This window comes from Microcebus murinus, chromosome 10, assembly GCF_040939455.1.
Source record: "Microcebus murinus isolate Inina chromosome 10, M.murinus_Inina_mat1.0, whole genome shotgun sequence".
NCBI classification, from domain to species: domain Eukaryota; kingdom Metazoa; phylum Chordata; class Mammalia; order Primates; family Cheirogaleidae; genus Microcebus; species Microcebus murinus.
Genome location: NC_134113.1, coordinates 19,937,938 through 19,962,068, shown reverse-complemented (window position 1 = coordinate 19,962,068; position 24,131 = coordinate 19,937,938). Strand labels below are relative to the sequence as shown.

General features: G+C 39.4%; 1 protein-coding gene across 1 annotated transcript in view; it reads right to left on the bottom strand.

The window, feature by feature from the left end:
* Positions 1-2,746: 2,746 nt before the first annotated feature.
* The window catches only part of SLC5A8 (solute carrier family 5 member 8), a 45,244-nt gene continuing 23,859 nt past the window's right edge, over positions 2,747-24,131 (bottom strand). The window contains exons 8-15 of the mRNA XM_076007080.1: positions 23,909-23,997; positions 22,922-23,034; positions 20,362-20,429; positions 18,460-18,546; positions 15,068-15,273; positions 10,061-10,164; positions 7,357-7,436; positions 2,747-7,040 (exon numbers count right to left, since the gene is read on the bottom strand). Coding sequence (XP_075863195.1) covers positions 6,915-7,040; positions 7,357-7,436; positions 10,061-10,164; positions 15,068-15,273; positions 18,460-18,546; positions 20,362-20,429; positions 22,922-23,034; positions 23,909-23,997 — 873 coding nt within the window. The 3' untranslated portion in view covers positions 2,747-6,914. The remainder of the gene's footprint in view (positions 7,041-7,356; positions 7,437-10,060; positions 10,165-15,067; positions 15,274-18,459; positions 18,547-20,361; positions 20,430-22,921; positions 23,035-23,908; positions 23,998-24,131) is intronic.

Sequence of the window (24,131 nt, the reverse complement as noted above, 5' to 3'; positions counted from 1 at the left end):
TGTCTTCTTCCCCTTCTAGTAACCCTATGACCCTCACATTAGGTTTCTTCACATAATCCCACATCTCTTGTAGGCTTTGCTCTTTTCTCTTGTTTCTCTGCTCTATCTCTGTGATGGTTTTATTTAGTTGGAGGGTGTTATCTTCAAGCTCTGAGATTCTTTCTTCTGTTTGATCTACCCTGTTCTTGAGACTTTCCACCGTATTTTGTAGTTCTCTGAATTGATTCTTCATTTCCAGGAGTTCAGTTAAACTTTTCTTCATTGTGTCTATTTCTTTAGTGAACTTTTGTTCTAGGTCCTGGAGGCTTTTTGTGGTTTCTTTGTGTTGGTTATTGAGTTGTTGTTGCAGCTCGGTGAGTGTTCTTATGATCCACATACGAAATTCCTCTTCTGTCATTTTGGTTGCCTGATTTGGGTTGGTGTCCGTTTCTAGGGGGCTGGTGCTCCTCTTTGGGGGTGTGTTTTCCATTTGGTTCTTCATATTTCCTGAGTTCCTTCGCTGATTTCTTCCCATGTCGATCAGTTGTTGTTTCTTTCCTTTAGGTTTTTGTTTGGATATTCACACGCCTTGTTTAGTTTCTGAGGCGTTAGGTGGTGTCTGTGGGTGAGATTCGACCACTCCCTGTATATTGAGTCAGTGGGTGCCGTGAAAAGGCTGTGCAGGATGCTGTCCCTGTCAGTAGGTGGCGCTTGCTTGGAGGAACAGGCTATGCTGTTGTTTTTATGTCCTGTTATCAGCTCTTGTTCTGGGCGGAGCTGGGTTGGGTAAGCATGCCCTCAGGCATCACCAATGCCGTTAGCAGGGGTCAAAGTTCTGTTCTCTGCTGCCAGGAAAAGCTGTCAGGGTGGGGCTGGAATGGTTCCTCTCAGCCAGAAAGTCTGCTTGTGGGGGTGGGGCTGTCTGAGACCCGCAGTCTGGAGCGGGCCTCGCTTCTTTCCACCCTCCCCAACTCCGCAGCTACTCCTGGGCCTCTGCCAGCAGGCCAGACCACACGGCACCAGGCCTCCCGGGATTGTGATGCTGGCGGGGAGGTTCCCTGCACAGAAACGCTGCCTGGGCTGGGCGCACGGCCTCCCTTTGGTGGGAGGGTTGCCCTCTAGGACGCTGATCTGCCCCTGGAGGCACACACACCTCAGCAGGCTGTTCACAAATATCCCTTCTGTGCCCTGGGCAATGCTACACCTCGGTGCACGGGATCTGGTCTGCAGGTCCGACCTCTGGGTCCCAGAGTTCAAACTGTATCCCCACCAGGGAGAGGAGTTCTGGTCCCAATTCACCCGCAGGGAGCCCAAGCTGTGTCTGTGTTTCTCAGCCTCTGAGTCGGCACCGTTCTCCTGGGAACACCGTGCCAGCAGCACCTGGGAGGGCTGGCGGGTAGGGAGCTCACAGCCTGAGTTCCCCTTAGTCAGATGTAGGGTCCCAAAAGGGAAGGTCCCGTTCCCTGGAGATGCCTCCGGCTGGTGGCTGTATTGTCTCTCTGAGCAGCCGCGGGTGGGGTCGGCGGAGGGGAGGAGGAGGCAATATGGCGCCTGCCGCGCGGCTCGGGTCTGTGCACACAGAGGTGCCCGGAGGGATTTGGGAGCCTGGTGCCGCATCTGCTACAGGCTCACCACTAGCTGGCGGTGGCTGTCTCTGGGCTGGTGTCCGCAGGTCTCTCCACCCGCTGGGGAGCCCACCAGCAGTCCCAAATGCAGGGGAGGGGAAAGGTGATTTATCCACCTACCCTTGCCACTGGTCTTCGGGCTGCTCCTGCAGTCTCAGCTTCCAGTTCTGCTCCGAAGCCTCCTCCCGTGGAGTCTCCCGGGGTCTCAGGTACCCCTCCTTCCGGCCCTCGTCTGCTGTATGCTCGCCTTCTTGCTTCTTTTTTCTAATTTCTGCTAGAATCTGTCTTTTCTGCAGAGACACTCTTTCTGGCTGTGTTTCTCGTCCGCCATTTTGATCCTCCCCCTGTCCACTGAGTTTTATAGCCCACAAGCAAAATATAACTTCAAGATATAAAATGTTATTTTTTTTTTTGAGACAAAGTCTCACTCTGTTGCCCTGGCTAGAGTGCTGTGGCGTCAACCTAGCTCACAGCAACCTCCAACTCCTGGGCTCAAGCAATCCCACTGCCTTAGCCTCCCAAGTAGCTGGGACTACAGGCACATGCCACCATGCCCAACTAATTTTTTTCTTTATATTTTTAGTTGTCCAGCTAATTTCTTTCTACTTGTTTAGTAGAGACGGGGTCTTGCTCTTGCTCAAGCTGGTCTCGAACTCCTGAGCTCAAACAATCTGCCCGCCTCGGCCTCCCAGAGTGCTAGGATTACAGGCAGGAGCCACCATGCCCGGCCTAAAATGTAAATTTAACACTTCAAATTGATACTTCTTTATGAGAAAAAATATATTCAGATTAAGAGCTTCTGTTTTTATTTTGAAGTCCTGATATTATCAACAATTACTTGGACCAACTTTTAAAATATTAAATTACCCCAATTAAAAATTGGGTTGGGGCAAAAGTTGGTACTTCTGTATGCCTTATTTTGCACTTTCTACTTTCAAATACAGTGTTAATTAATTAAGAAATAAAATATTCTTCTGTGACAAAATTTCTGCATGTTCTTTGGTTATACTTTTATAATGTATTACAGAATTTAGGAAGAGTCCTTTCTGTGGTGCATTGGGTAGAAACATATTTCTGTAAAGGCTGATAAGATTATTTATATCCAATTTGACATTTATCCCTCCAAAATAGGCAACTGCAAAGACATTTGTAGAGAGTTTAATCAGCAGGTTGAAAGATCATATTTGCAACCATATTTCACATTATAATGTTCAACTCTCCCAAGCTTCTTCATAAACAGTGAGCACAAAAACTTAAATGTAAAAGCATAAAGTGAATTTTCAGCAACTAAATGATCATGCACTCAGTTGATTCTTTATCAACAACCTTCATGGGAAAATTCAGAATTTCCTATAAGAATCAACCCAGACAATTACTTCTCCCATCTCCACCCCATCCCTGTCCCATGTATCTATATGATGGACACTCAGTTGTTTCAAAAATAAAACAACTATACTTTCTGTAATTTTCATAAATAAAACAAAATTTTGAAAACTTTACACAAATATATTTAATATTTCCTTCATCCTAATGTGTGTCAGTATTAGAAACCATGTGGAGAAGCTAAACTGTCCTAAGACTTATTTAAATAATCATTCACAATTCTATATAGTCCTTAATATTTCAAAATGCTGTGAAAATATATGGCCATCATTCTGCATTATAACACTCCATATGCTAGCGGTATTTTCATTTTACCTGTAGATGAGAATGTTCAGATAGAAGTGTCAGGACATTTCCCTAAAGAAACACAACCATGCTGTGTGACTTCAGGAAAATCAGCCTCCAATGCAGGGTTCTCAAACTCTACACTACTGACATCTTAGGCTGGATAATTTTTTCGTTGGGGGAGGGGAGCTGCCCTGCCTCACAGGATATTTAGTAGCTTCCCTATATCCTACCCACTGAATTCTACCCAGCAGCTCCCTTCTCTAGTTGTGACAACCAAAACTGTCTCCAGACATTTCCAAATGTCCATGATGAGCAAAACTACCCCATTGAGAACCACTAGTCTGGAGAGAAAATGATTGCATAAAGTAACTAAAGAGGTGAATATGAGTTTATGCTATTGTACATCTCACTTATACACTTTTCATTTCTCTATGGAGTGAATATGATTTATCTATATCTTCCTTTAAAATATATTCAGAGGGATATATATAACAGAGGGATTATAACAGAGGGAATAAAATATATTCCCTCTGTTGCAATAATCCACTGATTCTTAAATATAGTTTGATATTCCTGTGACACACATTTTTTAGAGAAGGTACTATCTCTACATCACGATACTGCAAATTAACACCTCATTTTTTTAAAAACTGGCAAATGACCTTTGTCTCAAACTTTGATTCCTAATCATATTGAGTGAACAGTATTTGAGTTAATAAAGTGCTATTCCACCAAGAGGCCAACCTGATCTTTTCTACTCACATCATTCCTGTGAGGTAGGTAGGGGTTTAGTGCTATGTACCATCATTAAAGGAAACCAAGGACAAATTCCAGGGTATGCAACTTGTCAGCAGCAAAACAGACATTGACATACACAACTCTTGTGGGTTTCCCCCCATTGATGTTTTTGTGATTCAAAATAAGAATAGCAGATGATTTAATTTTTTTACACTATAATATATTGATGTTTTATCCCTATTTGATTTTATCCAAAAATTTAGAAATTAAGATACATTATTTTTAATTAATAATATTACTGTACTTTCTTAAGCAATCTATCTGGCATGTTCATGTGTTTATAAAAGTAAAATATTTATAGTTCCAAATGTTACAAAAATGTACTTTGTCTAAAGGAAAGTGAACAAGAATGGATGCATCATATTTCTCATAAAGAATATACTGCATAACCCCTTGGAAATTGATAAAAGAAAAAGTTAAATAACCAGATTTTGATTTCTAAAATGGAAGCATTTGACACACACATGCATTTAGAATTATCAAATAAATAGTGATAATTCAAATTACAAATACATAAAAAAGTAAAATTATGTCTTTCTACTCCTTAAAACATTGTAGAAAGATCCACAAAAATTTGATATTTGCTTACAAATACAGTGATTTAAAAAAATAACCTCTATCCACATAAGAAATATAAGAATATATTGTTAATTTAAATGTTATATAGTTTGCTTTAGATAAATGATACTTATTTTTATTTCTTAGTGTTATCACTTAGCAACCTCTAAATGTACAGGGCATAGTTATTTAAATAGTTTGGATCAGAAAATCAGCATAAAATCATTTAATTATAAAGCATTTGTATGTATCTAAATTAGCTCTTATATGTTTTTAAAAAATTGAAAAGTTTTAAAAAAAAACTTTTAAACAGTATCTAATGTGGGAACTGTAGAAAAATAAGTTATTGATGACATCCTATAACCAAACTCTTAGCTATGAACACAGCAAAATAAACAGCTAAGCAACTTTGTTACTTGAAATTTTAAAACATGAAACAAAGCATATCTTTAACGAGTCTAGAATATGAAAAAAAGCAGTGCTTGCCTATGTAATTTAGCTCTTTAACTGGATGAATGTACTAGAATTTCAAATTTTCCAAGCCTATGCACCTTTAAATTTAATTGATGGCAAATTAGCTGATATTCAAAAGTTCGACTTAACAGCATTTGATGTAGTCATCTAACTCCATAGAACTTAAACATTTTTAATAATATAATGTTCTAAGTCATCAAATCCATAAGTACCTACATCAAGTATACATTAGTACCAGGCTCGTGGGAGTTTGTAATGTATAGGCTAGGACTTGATGAACCAGGATTTGGGATGGCATAACCCACACAGGGTGTCTTGAGACATATTCAAGCCCAAGGCAATAAACAGAAAATTAGAAAGGTAAGCACAGGTAAAGTGCAGAGCACAACCAAAGTTGGGGGTGTCAGAAACCAAGAATGCAGATAAGAACCATGGTCCAAGAAAGGAAACATAGCAGTATAAGGCCAGAAACTCTAGAAAACAAGACAAAAGGCACAAGAATAGATGTGTAGCACCCAAAGGACCTTGATTGTTGGGCCCAGGTTCTTCCTCAAACAGGATACTTCTTTTTCTTTTTTGTTTTTGGAGACAGAATCTCACTCTGTTGCCCAGGCTAGAGTGCCATGGCATCACCCTAGCTCACAGCAACTTCAAACTCTTAGGCTTAAGCATTCCTCCTGAGTAGCTCAGACTACAGGCATGTGCCACCATGCCTGGCTAATTTTTTTCTATATATTTTTAGTTGAGCAGCTAATTTCTTTATATTTTTAGTAGAGACGGTGTCTCACTCTTATTCAGGCTGGTTTTGAACTCCTGAACTCAAAAGATCCTCCTGCCTTGGCCTCCTAGAGTGCTAGGATTACAGGTGTGAACCACTAAGCCCGGCCAGAATACATCTTGACTATCACCTTCCAGAGCCAGAATCAGTTCCATGGTTAACATGTGCCCTGGGCTGATAGGGGGATAAGAAACAAAGATCTAGACAACATAGACCTATCACCTCATTGCTCCAGAAAAACAGAGTACATGGTAGGAGAGAGAAAAACACTTTCCAATACTAATTATGATTTTGGTAATCCCTCAAACTTAATGCTAGTACCAAAGGCATTGAAAATATTTTTCAGTAATGCCCAAATTTAAGAATATGCCTTTTAGGCCGGGCGCTGTGGCTCACGCCTGTAATCCTAGCTCTTGGGAGGCCGAGGCGGGCGGATTGCTCAAGGTCAGGAGTTCAAAACCAGCCTGAGCAAGAGCGAGACCCCGTCTCTACTATAAATAGAAAGAAATTAATTGGCCAACTGATATATATATAAAAAATTAGCCGGGCATGGTGGCGCATGCCTGTAGTCCCAGCTACCTGGGAGGCTGAGGCAGAAGGATCACTCGAGCCCAGGAGTTTGAGGTTGCTGTGAGCTAGGCTGACGCAACAGCACTCACTCTAGCCTGGGCAACAAAGCGAGACTCTGTCTCAAAAAAAAAAAAAAGAATATGCCTTTTACCATCAATTACATGTGCATATGTGCATATTGGCTTTTCAGCATACATGAATCATAACTTTTGTAACTAAGGCTTCATTAAAATAAGAGAGAGGGAAATGCCTGTGCTGAAACTCATAAATTAATGAGTGTAGAAAGTAAAGAAAGTCAGAACTTTGTTTTAACAAAAATTTATCCCCCAAAATACTCATGATAGACTAAAAAAAAAAAAAATCAAAAAGACAAAAACGAAAAAAACTAAGCCTGATCCAATTATCTTAGAAAATACATAAAATTGACACACTGTTTAAGACCATGTAGTATCAAAGCTGCTTCACAAACGAGTCCCATTGATCTTGCCATTGTGATCGGCGAAGTTCAGTTCAATATGGTTGAAAGCAGGATTGTCAGTTCCACCATCTTCCATTGGATGAGATTTATAGCTTAAAACATGCTTCTTCTAAAAGAAAATGTTAGCATGGTGATTAGACAAAAAGAAATTGTTCATTCATTTAATTCGAAATCATTGTCACTACTGTCTTTATTGCTCTAAACCAGCTTTGTAATCTACTGAAAGAGAGAGATATACAACAGGTATAGCCCGTCAGACGACAGGGAGATACACAACAGACAGCTCATCAGAGGATGGGATATATACCTGGATACATAGCTTTCTTGTCCATCACTATTCAAGAAAGAGGCTGAGAATTAACTAGCGTTCTATACAGGTAATCAAGCCCGGTCGCCTAATTTAAGGTAAATGAAAGCCAACTCACTTTCTTAAAAATATCAAAATTGGATAAAAAGTCTTCTTTGGTTAGTATGAATCTGCTGTCTAAGTTCTGTTTTCTTCCTCCTGAAAAAAAAATATACATTATTTACAATGTTAAAAAGATACTTGTAACTACACAGTGACATTCCATCATACGGGCATTTAACTTATGCACATCCAACTCCATGTACTCATAAAACACAAAGAGATAGAGAAACGTTTAAATAGTGCTATAGACATAACCCACCATACCTTATCCTCAGTCAGATCCTACAAGCCTCTCACTATGATAAATATGAGTCTTTATACACACACACACACACACACACACACACACACACACACATAAAGAACCTCTGCTGTTGCTGTTCTGGAGATAGAATCAACTTTAAATTAATTCATTCAACCTTATTGAGTGTCTATTGTGTGCTAGAGACTTGGCTAGGTGCTAACAAAACAATCACTGGACTCCCAGATTGTGGTCTACTTAGGAAAAATTTTATCCCCATTTTACCGATGAAGAAAGAGGCCCTGGTGCATAGCAAAGAGTCAAGTGAGGCTGAAATGCCAACCAAGTCTATATGGCCTGAATTCTTATGGGATTTCTAGTACAGTACAGGAGGTTTTAAAATATATTTGCCAAAGAATATCAGATTTGTATGTTTCTAGATTTTTTTTTCAAGGTGCTCACTACTTCTATGGAGTAGGAATCAGTCATTTGTGAAATTAATGAAGTTGAAGCTTTTTATATGGATGTAACTTACCTGGGTAAAGCATTACTTTTTAAAATAAAAGATATAGCTATATATGGTTATCAGAATCAAAGCATTTAAGGGAAAAGAAAGAGTACTCAAAGAGAGTTCTCTGACTACCTACTTTCTTAAAAAAATGAGTTGAATAAGGACCAAAGGTCAAATATTACAAGGAGACTGATTAGGTATGTTCCAGATATGAACAACTGGGTAAATGATGGAAAAAGTTTAAAATCTCTCTTAAAACATATCAAAACAGACAAAAGCATAAACCTACTGTGCTGGCAATTTTGTTTATGGGAAAAAAACCAAGTCCTTTTGGGAAAAAAAGAGAATACATTCAAACAATTGTTACAAACTTCATAATTATAAATACAAATGTCACAAGAGGTTTAAGAGACAATGCTATCCAGGTATCAGAAAACAATTGATAGCAGGGTTCTATAAAGTGGCACACTGCTGCTGGCTTTGTAGCATAAAGCAAATAAAGACATCAGACATACTTGGACAAAATGTAGGACTTCTGACTAGTTATAACACATTTGACAAGGAGGGCATGCAGCCTTTCCCTAGCGTGGTTGCTATGGGTGTATACGCCTGAAAGGGGTGCAGGGAATTAGGCAGCCCAGCACTTCTCACCAACTCCACGTTACTACCTCTGCCGGAACCACTGTGATCTCTCACCTGGATTACCGCAATGGCCTCCTACCTGCCCCTGTTCCCCTACAGACTATTCTCAATACTGGATCAGAGTGCTCCTTTGAGAATGACTGGAAAGGTAGTGACAAAATATCCCATAGAGCAGACCTAAAAGACACAGAGATGGAAAATAGGAAAGAAAAGACAAGAAAATTAGAGGAACTATCCACTACTCAAACATTTGACTAATCAGTTTCCAGAAGAAGAAAACAGAAAATGACAAGAAATTGCAAATAAATAAGAAAATGCCCAGAACTCAAGGACATGGATCTTCAGATTGAAAAGGGCCTACCAAAGGCCTAGGTCAAGGCAGTTGTTGTGAAAAAATGGGTCACATGCAAAGGGTCAGCAGGTGGCATGACACTGTCACTCAACAGCAACACAGTAAGCTAGGAGAAAATTAAGACACACTCCCAGAAAAAAAAAAAGTTATTTTCACCTTAGTAGTCTCTGCTCAAACAAGTTATCAATCAAGTAAAAGATAGACTAAAGGAATTTTTTCAGACATGCAAAATTCAAAAAACCTCTTCACTTGTCTACCCTTTCTCAAGAATGTGCTACAGGATGTGCTCCATTCAACGAAGGGAGTAAACGAGAAGGAGGGGAACCCAACACAGGAAGGACACAGAATGAGGACAAAATGAAGTCTCAGGGTAACAGCTCTGTAGCAGTCTCAGAAAGCAAGTTATACTACGTGTATGATCAATTTGATTTTTTTAAACATACTTTTTACAAAATTTATGAACATCACAAAAAGCCTTCACACTATTTAGACATAAAGATTATAATTATTATTCTTTACATGCATATACTTCTTTACAGTTTACAATGAATCAGCACAGAACAACAGAATGATTAAGGCTCAGAGATGCCGTGAAGATACGTGTAAAATCCTGAGCATGTAGTAGCTACGCACAGTGTTTCCAAGCATCTTATTTTTATCATACAGCCACCTGTGAAGTAGGGAGGTCAATTATTATTGTCCTCATTTTACACATCAGAAAGGCTAAGGCTCAAAGTAGTTATGTGACCGGCCCAAGTTCATCCAACTACTAAATGGCAGAACCAAGATTCAAATAGAGATGGATCTTCCACTTTCAAGTCCAGGCCCTCAAATTTCCCAGGAGCAAATGGAAGAAATAATTAAACTTGTTGTTAACAGGATCATAGTAAAATTATATAAATAGCTATAAAACAGATATAGTAAAAAAACGGGTATAGAGGTAAATTCAATAATATTAATGTTTAGTTAGTTACCTGTTGATAAACTGAGAAGCATCCCCACAAACAATGTTACCAAGGTTCCAATAGCGCTGAAGTACAGGTATGATAAAGAATACCAGTTATCCATCAGTGGAGTCCTAAGAGATAGCAAAAGTGTAACTATAAGATTTCATGTAATGCAACTAGTAACTACCAGTATGTTCCAACGATTCTCATGGCAAGGTCAAAATATAAGATTTGGCCGGGCACGGTGGCTCACGCCTGTAATCCTAGCTCTTGGGAGGCCGAGGTGGGCGGATTGCTCGAGGTCAGGAGTTCAAAACCAGCCTGAGCAAGAGCGAGACCCCGTCTCTACTATAAATACAAAGAAATTAATTGGCCAACTGATATATATATAAAAAATTAGCCGGGCATGGTGGTGCATGCCTGTAGTCCCAGCTACTTGGGAGGCTGAGGCAGAAGGATCGCTCGAGCCCAGGAGTTTGAGGTTGCTGTGAGCTAGGCTGACGCCACGGCACTCACTCTAGCCTGGGCAACAAAGCGAGACTCTGTCTCAAAAAAAAAAAAAAAAAAAAAAAAAAAAAAAAAAAAAAAAGATTTAATATTGTCCCTGCCATCCCTCCCCCCCATGCCAGAACATCAAACAATATTTGTACCGCCATAACATGATAAAATCAAAGGAAAAAAAGATTTAATAATGTTTTAATGTCATAATCTGCTATCTTGATTTTACCTTATTGGATCAGGAATTAAAAGTATGACTTCACTTTGACCATGTACTAAAACATTTGTGTCATGTTTATTCACTCAACTCTTACTAATGTCCCGGGCACTGCTCTTGTCATTGGAGAGTCAGCCATCAATAAAGTAGATAAGGTGCCTGCCCACATCAAGTTTACATTCTAACAGGGAGATAAATAAAATAGGCTAATCCATAAACATATTAATTTCTACTGGTAGAAAGTGCCATAAGAAAAATAAAACCAGATGATGTGCTGTCAACAGGGAGAAGAAGGAAAGACCACACTACAACAAGTGGTCAGAGAAAACCTCTGGGGAAAAATGACATTTGGACTGAGATCCAACTCACAAGAAGTTCTTGAAGAAAAGCATCCCAGAGAGGTAAATACCAGCTGACTGAAGCATAGCGAACAAGACACAACGTGGTACAAGACAAGTGGTAGACAGAGGACTTTTTGTGGGGCTTGATATGAGTTGGGATTTAACTCTATGGGCACTGGTACTCATTGCAGTATTTTAAGTGAAGGAGTGACATAATCACTCTACAATCATTTCTACAATTATTGCTCTAGGATTCCACTTTCAGCTTTGATAAAGTTGCTTGATTTAGATGAACCATCCTGCTAAGAACAATATATTAAAACTGGGAGATAGGGAGGGAGGCAGATTTTTTTAAAACATCAGAGAGATTAGCCCAATGAGAACTTAAGGGGCCAAGACCCCAGAAAGAAGGAAAACAATTGAGGTGAGCTAATGGAATTAAGAGAGTGTGATGTAGAACCAAAGACAAAATAAACCAGACTAGAGAATCAAGAAACAGACTCGCAGGAAAATAGTTATTTGGTTTATATGGGTTTACTTGCCACTGCATTGCAATGGAACAAAAAGAGAGTCTTTTCAATAAATGATGCTTGGTTAATTGAATATCCATAAGGGGAAAAAATAATCTTGATCACACCACCCACAGAAATCAATTCCAAAGGGATTATACTTCCTAAATAGATATGGTTAACAATAAAACTTTTAAATTAAAAATCAGAAGAATACCTTTATGACCCCAGGGTAGGCACAGATTTCTTAAGCAAGACACATAAAGGACTAACCATATAGGAAAAGAGGAAGAAACTGAAATTAATTAAAAGTGAGACATTCTGACCACAAAAGGGTATCATTAAGAGAGTAAAAGGCAACCCATGGAATGGGAACAAAATATTTTCAAAACATATCTTGTATCTAGAATAGAACAAGAACTCTTACATAAATGAGAAAAAGACAGAGAACCCATTTCAAATGGACCAAAGACTTCAATAACCATGTCACGAAAGTAGATGCCCCAATGGCCAAACAACATATGAAAAGGTATTCAACTTCATTAATCATAAGGGAAGTACAAATTAAAGCCACACGTGCTACCAATATATACCCATCCAATATTGGGAACTGAAAAGAATCAAAACTGAATCTGGCCAATGGAAACCAGTATCTAGGCAACCAAAACTCTCTTACTTAATCTGCAGCCGTGTTGCTCACTGCCCTTGTACTCCAGCCTTACAAAGCCAGTGTGATTGCCCACGACGCCACGTTTCTTCAGCCTTTGCACTTGTTTTTTCTTCACTGTGCAACACACACTCCTCCTTCTGTGTGTCCCCTGGGCTCAGTCTTGCCTCCTCATTAACTCCAGCCCATGTCATACTCCTCTTAGAAGGTTTCCTTGGCTCCACCCAGGCAGAGTTAGGCTCTTCCTCTTCCTGGCTCCCATGATATGCTATGAATACTGCTTATCACAATGTGTTTTTTAAATGATTATTTTCTCGTCTGGGTCTTGTCTTCTGGTCATTAGTCATTTTCTGTGATAAAAATGGCCTTTCAGACCTTCCGCTTCATCTAGCCAAACCTCTGCATTCTGCAAGTAGTACTATGTCTCTGCAGTCTTCACATTAGTCTACACTCTGACTTTGTCTATACTCATTCTTTTAACAAATATTTATCAAATATTTATTAGCTATTTACTATGTGCTAATTATTACACTTATCATGCTTACTGGGTTCTTTGCTTTGTGTATATTAGCACACTCTGTCTAAGTAGATTTTAATTTCCTGGAAGGCAGGAAACAGTAGAGGAAGATGACTTTCTTCAATGGGTGTTAAATAGTCAGCACAGTGCTGGGTACATACTCTATGCTCAAAAATTCTTCTTTATTAGATGAAATATTTTATAAATAAGCTAACATATAAAAGTGATTATTATGGTACCAGGCACAGAGTAAACCTCAGCTAATTTATTTGTTTCAGGAATCCAAATAACCATTTTGCTTAGACTCTTAAATTAAGGGTGATATTTACATAATCAGGACAAATGCTAAGTAAAATTGTGAAACAAGAAATACATCCCGTATGTCCTCCCACTTAATCTTTTTTTTTTTTTTTTTTTTTTTTTTGGGACAGAGTCTCACTTTTTTGTCCAGGCTAGAGTGAGTGCCGTGGCGTCAGCCTAGCTCACAGCAACCTCAAACTCCTAGGCTCGAGCGATCCTTCTGCCTCAGCCTCCCGAGTAGCTGGGACTACAGGCATGAGCCACCATGCCCGGCTAATTTTTTTATATATATATCAGTTGGCCAATTAATTTCTTTCTATTTATAGTAGAGACGGGGTCTCGCTCTTGCTCAGGCTGGTTTTGAACTCCTGACCTTGAGCAATCCGCCCGCCTCGGCCTCCCAAGAGCTAGGATTACAGGCGTGAGCCACCGCGCCCGGCCTCTCCCACTTAATCTTGAATTAATCTTTCCTCCCTTTCTGATTCTCTCTAGTCAGTTTCCCAACACGCTCCCATTAGCACTTTCATGCCTGTCCAGATTTTTCCCAGGTGTTCTTGCTGCTCTCTCTACAGCACCTCACCTGGTAAAACCTCCCCCAAATATGTATGCCTCAGGCTCTGTAACTACCTGTCCACTCTACCATGTAGGGCTTACCTGCCTTGCACTCCCTTGGGAGTCCCACTGGCAGGTATTCGTATAGCTGAATTCCCTCTGGGACATGGATTGCAAATAACGGCTACATATATGGTCATGTCCCTTTTCCCAAGAGTGTGTCTGTTTCAAGAGGTAGACATCATGTCTTGATCCAAAAAAAAATGACTCTCATGGCGTCATTTGAGACAAGCTGGCCCTGGGGCAATATTTGGGGGACAATGGCCTTGTCTTTGCATTCCTCAAACATATCCATGGGGTTTGTGCTTTAAGGCTGCACATTTATATTAATATATTCACCAAGGAAAGTCTTGCCCTCACACCCACTATACAAAAAAACATGACTCACGGGTCTGCACCTCAGACCAGTACCAGTCTGTGGCCTGTTAGGAACCAGGCCACACAGCAGGAGGTGAGCAGCAGGTGAGGGAGGGAAGCTTCATCTGTATTTACAGCCGCTCCCCGTCACTCGCATCACCGCCTGAGCTCCACCTCCTGTCAGATCCTATGTGGCATTAGATTCTCACAGGAGCAGGAACCCTACTGTAAACTGCACATGTGAGGAATCCAGGTTGCGTGCTCCTTATGAGAATCCAATGCCTGATGATCTGAGGTGGAGCTGAGGCGGTGATGCTAGCACTGGGGAGTGGCTGCAAATGTAATAAATGTAATGCACTCGAATCATCTTGAAACTATCCTCCCCCACCACTCCCACTCCCTGTCCATGAAAAAATTGTCTTCCACAAAACCAGTCCCTGGTGCCAAAAAGGTTGGGGACCTCTGGTCTATGTCATTTCATTAAACCAGACAATCTCAGTATCCAGGGGCTAAAAAATGTACTATGTAAGTGAAAACTCTAGTGGGAAGATTGTATCAGCAACTCACTGCTAGTGCTTGGAATCTTTAACTGAACAAGTAGTAATTATTTAACATATTTAGACAACTGTAGCTTTTGTTCAGTAAAGGCTATACTTAAAAGACTATACAAGTAATATTCATTTTATAATTGTGCTTTTAATTTTAAAAGTTTTTCAAACACACAGACAATTCATGCAGCTAGAGCTGGTGTTTGGTAGCATTTACTCATGATAGAATCTTTTTTCATTAATATTTAAGTCTTCTCCAGATCTGTAGACAGGGCAGACATTTCTATAGAAATTAATAAAATACGGCATTTTTTTCTGTTGCTGAATATTATAGCCAGCTGCATGGGTTCTACCCATTTAAGAATTAGGTAAAATCACAGTGTTGTAGGTAAGACAAAAAGCGACTAGAGTTCTCTGCCTACTACACAAATTTTTTAAAAAAGGATATCATAAAACTTAATTCAATACCTTTCAACATTGTGGATTTGAAACGCACTAGTAGAAAATGGCATTTCTGTGGCTGTCGTCAAATTCATCCCGTTGTATGAGCTGTTGCAGCCATAGGTTTCAAGGTGTAAGGGCATCGTTCTCTCAGGAAGCGGAGGGTAAAGTTGAGCTCCAATTCCAACCCATAAAGAAATGGCAAATCCAGCAATCAGCCCGACAAATGTTCCCTGCAAAACAAGAGTGCTTTTAAAGAAAAATAACACAGTTTGCTTTGAGATAGAAACTGACTTTAGAATGCCAAGTTCAACAAGATCCAACCCAAACTGACTAGCTCCCCTCCTACAAGTACTCTCCCCGGCAAGTTCTCTGCCTCGTGTCAAGGGCACCAGAGGTCCCTTTCCCTCTGCCTAGAGCCCTGGAGACTCGGACTTCATGCCCTTTTTCATACCCCTATCTAGCCAATCACCACCTCCTGCCCATTTTTCTTTTCAAATATCTCCTACTTCCATTCCTTCCACTCTGTTTCCATGGCCAGCACTATGCTCTGGCCTCATCACTTCACACCCAAAAGACTACAACAGTCACACAGTTGACTCCAGGCCAATCGATCCCTTTATTTTTATTTAATCTGGGAACAAATGACATGCTGTATAAGCACCAGACTATGAAAACAAAAGCAGACACAGGGTTTACCCCTCTACTTACAACATGCATGACTGTGATTGTGCTGCAGGACAATTAGGGAAGACTAGCACGTAGTTGTTACAAATGACCCTAAGAGCACACACAACCAGAGCAGGTATCTCTGGAGACAAATGGAAATGGAGTGGGGGAACTTACCTTGGCCAGCTGTCCCCTCTGAAGACTTTTGGTTTCTCAATCATTGCAAGACTCAGCACCCCCACACACACACCACTTCACCAATAGCCCAAGTGTTCTGCCAACCCTTAATGATGTAAGCCCTGGTTCCAAATTATGTGGACAAAAGCAAACCTTGAGCTGGGAAGCTCCTCCCTGTGGCGAAATTTCTCCCATTCCTTTAGGGATAATGATCAGTCAGATGGGGCAGCCTGAGCCTCAGGAGCAACACAGAGAAGAAAGAGAGGGGAATATTTGAGGTAAGTGGGGAAAATATGAGTAAAATCACAAGGTAGGAAGAAAAGAATGGTGTGTTGATGAGAGTGCAAGAAGGGTGCTGTCCAGATCAGGGGATTTGTGTTGGGCACAAGGACTGTGAGCTCTTTCATATGCTGTGAACCCCTTGGGAGCAGAATTAAGTGTCTTTATTGTTGGTACCCTAGCATTTAGCACAATGCTGGATGTCAAGTAGGAAGACAATAAATGTTTTTGTTTTTATTTTTTGAGAGAGAGAGTCTCACTCTGCTGCCCAGGCTAAAGTACTGTGGCGTCAGCCTAGCTCACAGCAACCTCAAACTCCTAGGCTCAAGCAATCCTCCTGCCTCAGCCTCCTGAGTAGCTGGGACTACAGGCATGCGCCACCATGCCTGGCTAATTTTTCCAATATATTTTTAGTTAGCCGATTAATTTCTTTCTATTTTTAGTAGAAACGGGCTCTCACTCTTGCCCAGGCTGGTCTCGAACTCCTGACCTTGAACAATCCTCTTACCTCAGCCTTCCAGAGTGCTAGGATTACAGACGTGAGCCACCGCGCCCGGCCAATAAATATTTTTAAACAGAGTGGTCAGCTGTTGGCAGGCCGAACTTAGCTTACTCTCAGCACCGTACGTGGCTTGATCAAGGATCCACAAAATTATAAAACCCACCAGGGCGGAAACATGCAGTGCTCTACACCTAAGATGGTGCTCAGCCCATAAATATTTATTGAATAAATGAACGAATGAATGAATGAATGAATGAATGAATGAATGAATGAGAGGGAGGGAGGGAGGAAAAAAGGAGGGAAGAAGGTCACTCCAAGGAATGGTAGATAATCTGCTGGTGAAAAACTTGGATATGGTAAAAGGAGGTATTTCCTGTGGCAGGAATAATAGTGTCTTTTTCCCCTCCTAAAAAGGACATGTTGGGTTCAGGCAGCTACAGCTCCTCTGAAGGCAATTCATGATGGCAACAAGTGTCAGAAACCAAAAGTTGCTCTTTTTTTGTTGTTTTTCAGATTCCCAACAAACCAGCGCGTATTTCATCTGAAAGTCTAATCAAAGCTTCAACATTCTGAGGTGAACACAAACAAGTCTCTTTCATTGTGATTAATTTCTACCAAACTAGCTTTTCGTATGTTTCACTGAGACTTATTAGTAATAATAACAACAATAGCCCTTATTAGTATCTGCCTTACCAATTCCTAATTCCTTATGAGGAAAATGGAATTCTGAACATGAAGTCATAGTTCAGCGGTTATTCTATATCTGTCTGAAACAACTGTATGTACATTAGCAGTTTTTCCTGAACTTCATCTTGTAACAGGACTGAACCAGTGGACATTCTCTTGGCTTTCAGAGAAATAATTTCTTTCCCATTTTTTCCAAATAAAATGTAGTACTTCTAAGCACAGATATGTCTACATAGAAGAACAGAGATATTACCTTTTTCTGGATAATGTTCCCAATTATGATCACCCCGTTGGGACTAAAACAGGTTGTGGAAGCTACAGCTTTTTAAATACCAAGAGAGGAAACTTTCTGGCCAAAGTGGCAAAGATCTTATTGCTGTTGTACTAGTTATTTTTTAAAATTGTGTCCTTTAAGAGATGAGGTCTTGCTCTGTCACCCAGGCTAGAGTGCAGTGGCATGATTATAGCTCACTGCAGCCTCAAAGTCCTAGGCTCAAGTGGTCCTCCCACCTCAGCATCCCAGGTAGCTGGGACTACAGACAGATGCCACCACGCCCAGCTAACTTTTTTCTTTCTTTCTTGTTTTTAGAGGAAGGGTCTCACTATGTTGCTCAGGCTGGTCTTGAACTCCTGGCCTCAATTGATCCTCCCACTTCAGCCTCCCAAGTAGCTGAGATTACACGTACAAGCTATTGAACCCAGCTTTTTGCTGTAATATGGCTATTCACAAGAATCCCAGCTTTATTGGCCTTAAATCTCTCATATCTCAGCCTGTTGATCTCATTCTTTAAACCCTACCTATTAATTTTTAAGAAGGGCAACGAAATAAGCACACAAACTATGTTGCTCCTTTAATTATATTATGAATATTTAAAATTGCACTATATGGTTCCAGCAGTTTCCATTTAGCTTCACACATGCAGGGGCCAGTGCCGAGCGTTTCATTGCACACTCCCTCAAAGTCAATACAGGTAATGTAAGTGAGCGAGACAAGTTTCTAATGACAGATCTCAAAGGAACCATATTTTACAATTGAGAAAAAAGTGCAGAGCTGCTACTGCAGTTGGGAAAGTAATCTCCACACATATTCACTCTTTATACTTACAATGGAGTTGGCAAAGGGAACCAAAATGCCCAAAGCAAACACGCCCAGAAGTGGTCCACCAACCATGCCAAATATGCTGAGTGATGCCTACAAAAATAATACAAAGTCAGCAATTAGCAAATGTAAATCCGAACTAAAATGTTTGAAAGTAATTTCATCACGGTGACTATTTAAAGTATTCAGCGTCCTCCTGAAAATCATAGTTTTATTCATGGAAGCCTTGTCATTGGCAAAGAGGTAATTAGAACTTGGAAGCTTCTGCTTCTCCATCTCAAGTATCCATCTGTTCCTCCAAGAAAAGGCAACAAAGTGCAAAGAAGATGGAGAATCCTGGGACAATGGGAGCACGTACATGAATGCATAAATCAAGAATGACACCACTCCCCTCAGTCCTGTTCATGCTGATGTTTATAAATCACAGCACTTCTTTGTGCTTTGATAGCTTCAAAATCTTCCTCAAAACAAGATTATGGATAGGTACTGCTAAGTGACCAGAGATGGTAATGAAACCTACTTTCCATTCCTGATTTGGTTCCCTAAGGGTGAAGGAGAATGAAAAATATGATTTTTTAAAAAATTGATCAAATTCAGTTTCTTTTCAGGAAATGTGCTCTAACAGTATGACTCTTTCTCTCACTCTTAAACAGTGATCTGTGTGATACTAGGAAATTGGAGTTTGAAAAAAGCTCCTCATTTTTAATAAAGTTTATTTGTGCGTACCTCTCCGTGTTTAATTTATATGATAAAATAGGTGGGGAGAGTCTGAACCTTAACTGTTGTATGTTCTGTTCACCTGTGGCCACAATAAAATGTACTTGTAAAATTAAAAAAAAAAATTGATCAAATTGTGTAGAAATATATTTAAAATCTAATTGGATAATTGCAACCTTTGTTTTGATATAGAGGTGCAAACACTATGATAGTGGGAAAGATTTACGATCCAAAGCATGAAGGCATGCAAGTAACTGAAGCTTCCAAGAGATGTATGTTCCCAACAATCAAATGCCTAGTTTTAAGAATGCACAGAACCATAAAAGAATTAGCCAGATGACTAAAAATAGCAACAATTAGCCGGGCATGGTGGCACATGCCTATAGTCAGCTACTTGGGAGGCTGAGGTAGGAGGATTGCTTGAGCCCAGGAGTTTGAAGTTGCTGTAGGCAAGGCTGATGTCACAGCACTCTAGCCCAGGAAACAGAGTGAGACTCTGTCTCAAAAAAAAAAAAAAAAAAAAATCTGGAAACAATCCTGATGTCCTTCATCAGATAAGTGGTTAAACAAACTATGGTACATCCATACCAGAGAATACTATCCAATAATAAAAAGGAACAAACTAATGATACATGCAACAACCTGGGTGAAATCTCCAGAAAGTTATGCTGTGTGAATAAGGTCATCTACTATAAGATTCCGTGTATGTAACATTCTTGACCAGAGGAAACTGTAGAAGTGGAGAACAGTGATTGCTGCCAGGGGTTAAGGAGGGCATGGGGGCAGGAGGAATGTGAATGTGGCTACCAAAGGGCAACCGGAGGGATCCTTGAGGTGATGCAAATGTCTTGCATCTTGCCTATATCAATTACAATATCCAGGCTGTGATATTGTACTATCAAGATCTTATCATTATTGCAAGATGTTTTCTCAAGATGGTACCATTGAGGGAAACCAAGTAAAGGGTATATGGGCTCTCTCCACATTATTTCTTACCATTGCATATAAATCTACAATTATCTCAAAATAGGAAGTTTCATTTAAAGTAATTGTAAAGAGAGTAGTCATCTCTGCCTCGATATGTCTATGTGTAGATATATATTGAGAGAAGTATGGAAGGATGGTCACGTCAACATTAAAAGAAAAAGAATTTAGTGATCATGACTTAAACCTCCAGGAGTCAGCTCTCACCTGTAACAAAGTTCCCATTGTCGATGCCAGCGCAGCCATTCCGATACACAGGACTCCGTACAACACACCTGGATGGATGGCACAAAAGCAGGTGTAAAATCTAGACCGGACATTTAGAATTCTCAATAGAATAAGCCACCACACCTTCGATTCAAAGTCGAATAATATGACTGTGGCGAAGAATGGCCACGTACATCAGAGCGAGCAAGAAAAGAAAATAGCTGTTGTACGGCAGGATCAGCAGCGTGCGATGAGGACAAACAAAGCCCTTATATTGTGTCCCAGGATTAGTTACAACAGTAGGTTATATAAGTACAGAATCCCTAGAATGAACTATAGGGATTTCAAAACTAAGTACTCCATTGTATGATTAATCCAATCCTCCATAACATTTGGATATAAAGGAAAACTCAGGTCTCTGTTTCAGCCTGTCAAAAATAGGACACCATTCAGCTCCGCCCTGTACAAGGCAGGGGAGGGAAGTAATAAACAGTAGAAATTAGAGTCCCCTGACTTTAAGCATTCATTTCTCTGGGAAGTGAAAATCCATGCCAAGGGGTGTTTTGGGAACTCTAGCCCCTCATAATCTCCATGAGCACTCCCAAGACTTTCCTATTAAATTAGCAAAGAAAGGCAACTCCAAGACAAGTATCTTATTTCCCCTTTCTTGCCACATTGTTTCCCCTAAATGTTTTTACAGAAATTCACAAGCCACCATTGGTGGTCAGATTATGGAATGTTTTTCTTCCTCTTTTGATTTTTGTATTTTTCAAATTTTCTCCAGGTACATGTATTGCTTTCAAAATTGTAAGAGATATTATGCAAAAACAAAACAAAACAAAACAAAAAAACCTTTATTTTTTGAGTTCCATTCAGCAAGTCACCTGAAATCAGTCAAAGTAATTTCCCACATTGGGAATTCAAAATGCAAAAAAAAAATAAAGCAATGAGAAATTGCTTATAAAATTATTGCATTCCTTATGTTATTTCTATCTTACTATACTAGCACTCATACCTTTGTTAAATATATTGGGTAAATAATCTCATTGCACCTGAAGGAAAAATTTTACATGAATTTTTTTCAAAAACTCTTGTTGCAATGATTTTTATGTCTCTCAATCCTAATTTAAATAGTATTGCCAACATATTTAGCTTTATTTTTCTCCATTTGATAGGCCATGAATGGTCACCAGTATGAGGTTTGGTATTCAAAGTTATTAGAAACATACTCAAATCATCTTCCAAGTTCTTCTCTATGATGTCCTTACTGCATATACCTCAAGATTATGAGGTCATATTACCCTTCAAAATGAATGAAAATCTCATCTCAATTCACTGAGTTGAATTGTTGTTCATCAACATCATTCCATGAGCACCAGGCAGTGCCTCTTGTTTTATATGCATTATCTCAAAACCTCATAGTAACCCAGCAAGGTATTTTTGTGTCCATTTTCTATATGAAGAAATAGAGGCTTATATGGGTTACTGAATTTCCTCAAGGCTAATTGCTAGTAAAATGATGAAGCAAGATTGGGTGTATCTGGCTTCAAAGCATCTATTCATTTTACTAAACCACACAGCCTCAGTAATACCATAATGAACTACATACTCTTTAGAAAGCATTGTATCATTCTGAAATTACACTCCAGGATTAAAAGTTGGTACATAATAAAATGATGCATTGCTATTTAAATTTAGGGAACATCTAAAAATATAAATTAAGTAATTATTTCATGCTACAGTCATGGCAATTATATATAGAATTATGGCTCAAAACAGAGTATCATTTACTATTTCTTTGACGGTCCGTTTGTGTTACTGTGTTGAGGTTGAAGATTCCTTTTTTTTCAAAAACAAATTTGTTATTCATTCATTCCAAATAAAGAATGAAGTACGTTCGCAAGATTTGAGTTAGATAATACATTTGAGGCAAGTGGGAACTGGAGATTCTTAAATCTTTGCATTCAAGCTGGTATTTAACCCCTAATAAGGTTCTAAGAACAGAAGTTGAGAATTCCTTACACTATATTATAGACCATCTCCAGGACAGTGCACATGAGCAAACAGAACAGACAATCAAGATGAGTCAAAGATCATAAACACTGTTTCTCTATCTTCAACTCATACATACAGACTATGTACCTGAAACTGACATATAGAACAGGACATAGAGGAAAAGTGTGGCTCTTAGTTCCAAACTAAGGATATTTCTTGGAACTGTTGCCTCAAGTTAAAAGGGAAAAGAGTTTAATTTTTTGTGTGCATGGCTAAGAATTTTAATGTAAATTTGGGATAAGAAGAAGGTAGGAAAGAAGAACAGCCAAATACAATAGGACCCCTGGGAATCGTCCTTTGTGATCTACTGACAATTGTTTGGAGTGTCTCTCAAATCTTGATTGCAAATACAGCAGTGTCCACATTAAGTTGCAAGCACACATATGAGGATTTACAGTCATGCTCAGAGGTTCTTACTCTGTATCTTCAGTGGAAAAGAATTTTCTCATGTCTCAAAAAAATCCTCTCTCTGAGCTAAAGTGGAATTGTGAAAACAGAAACTTACTCAATCCTTGGGAAATCCAGGACAGAGATCTTTCTGAGAGTGATCTGAAGCGAGGTTTTATTAGATCTTCCACAGTGACCGCTGCTAAGGCATTAATACTGGAGGACACTGTGCTGTAAGGAGAAATACAACTTTAGATGTATAGTATGTTACCTCCAATAATACTCTAGGATGGGAAAGGGGAGAAACAAATTGTCACTTCTAAAATATAAGCAGATTTCTACAATGTTATTTTTAATGATCACAGCCTCTCTTTTTGGAATCTGTTATCATCCAAGAATGATTCAGGCAACATCCACAGGATTGATAATAAAAGAGAAAGGATATGCTAACGTCGTCTCCATTTTCTAGTTAATCTTCAGTGTCTATGAAAGGTATCTACATAATTATTCAGTATGACTATATGCAACAACTTTAAAACATATTTTTCTTTGTGCATAGAAAAGATTATCATAAGTCCACCCTAACATACACCATAAATATCAACAATATTAATTTCCTGAATCCTCCCTAACACGTGCTGTACATGTCAATAAGAATCCCCTGCAAGAAGAAAATGCAATGAATAAGTTCAATCACCAAACACAAGATTCCTTGGGCAGTGTATATTATGCAACATGTAAATGGAATATTTAATTCTAATTTTCCAGCTGGCCATGCTTTAGCCACATACATATTTTAAACCAGGCTGTAGACACCCGTTTTTGATAATCAGTGAAAGCTACCATCAACCGATCATCATTACTGCGACATTATAAAGTATGCGATGATATATTAGACAGCAGTTAAAAGTGGAGCCTGATGACAACAGGATGACAGCTCCCAGAGGTAACAGTTGGATTGACAGGATACCTGCAGTAGATGTCTACTTTGGGCCCTTTGTACCTATGCCCAGAATTCAGCTTTATCTCCCAAAGTATCTCATAATAAAAAAAAAAAAAAGATCCCCCAAAAAACACCATGTGTTATTTGAGTCGTAGTTCATACCTTAATGTTCCACTATAAGCACAGGCCACGAAAAGCCCAGGAAGTCCTGGATAATCTTGCAGAATGTCCAGTACCAGATAAGGCATGAGCTGAAAAATTCCAAAATTTACTCCTGAGTGCTAGTTGCTACTGAATAAAATTAATTAATGCCTTATTTAGCTTGGCATTCCTCAGGAACTTAAAGGAGCTATTCCACACAACTGAAATTTCCAAATGCCTAAAA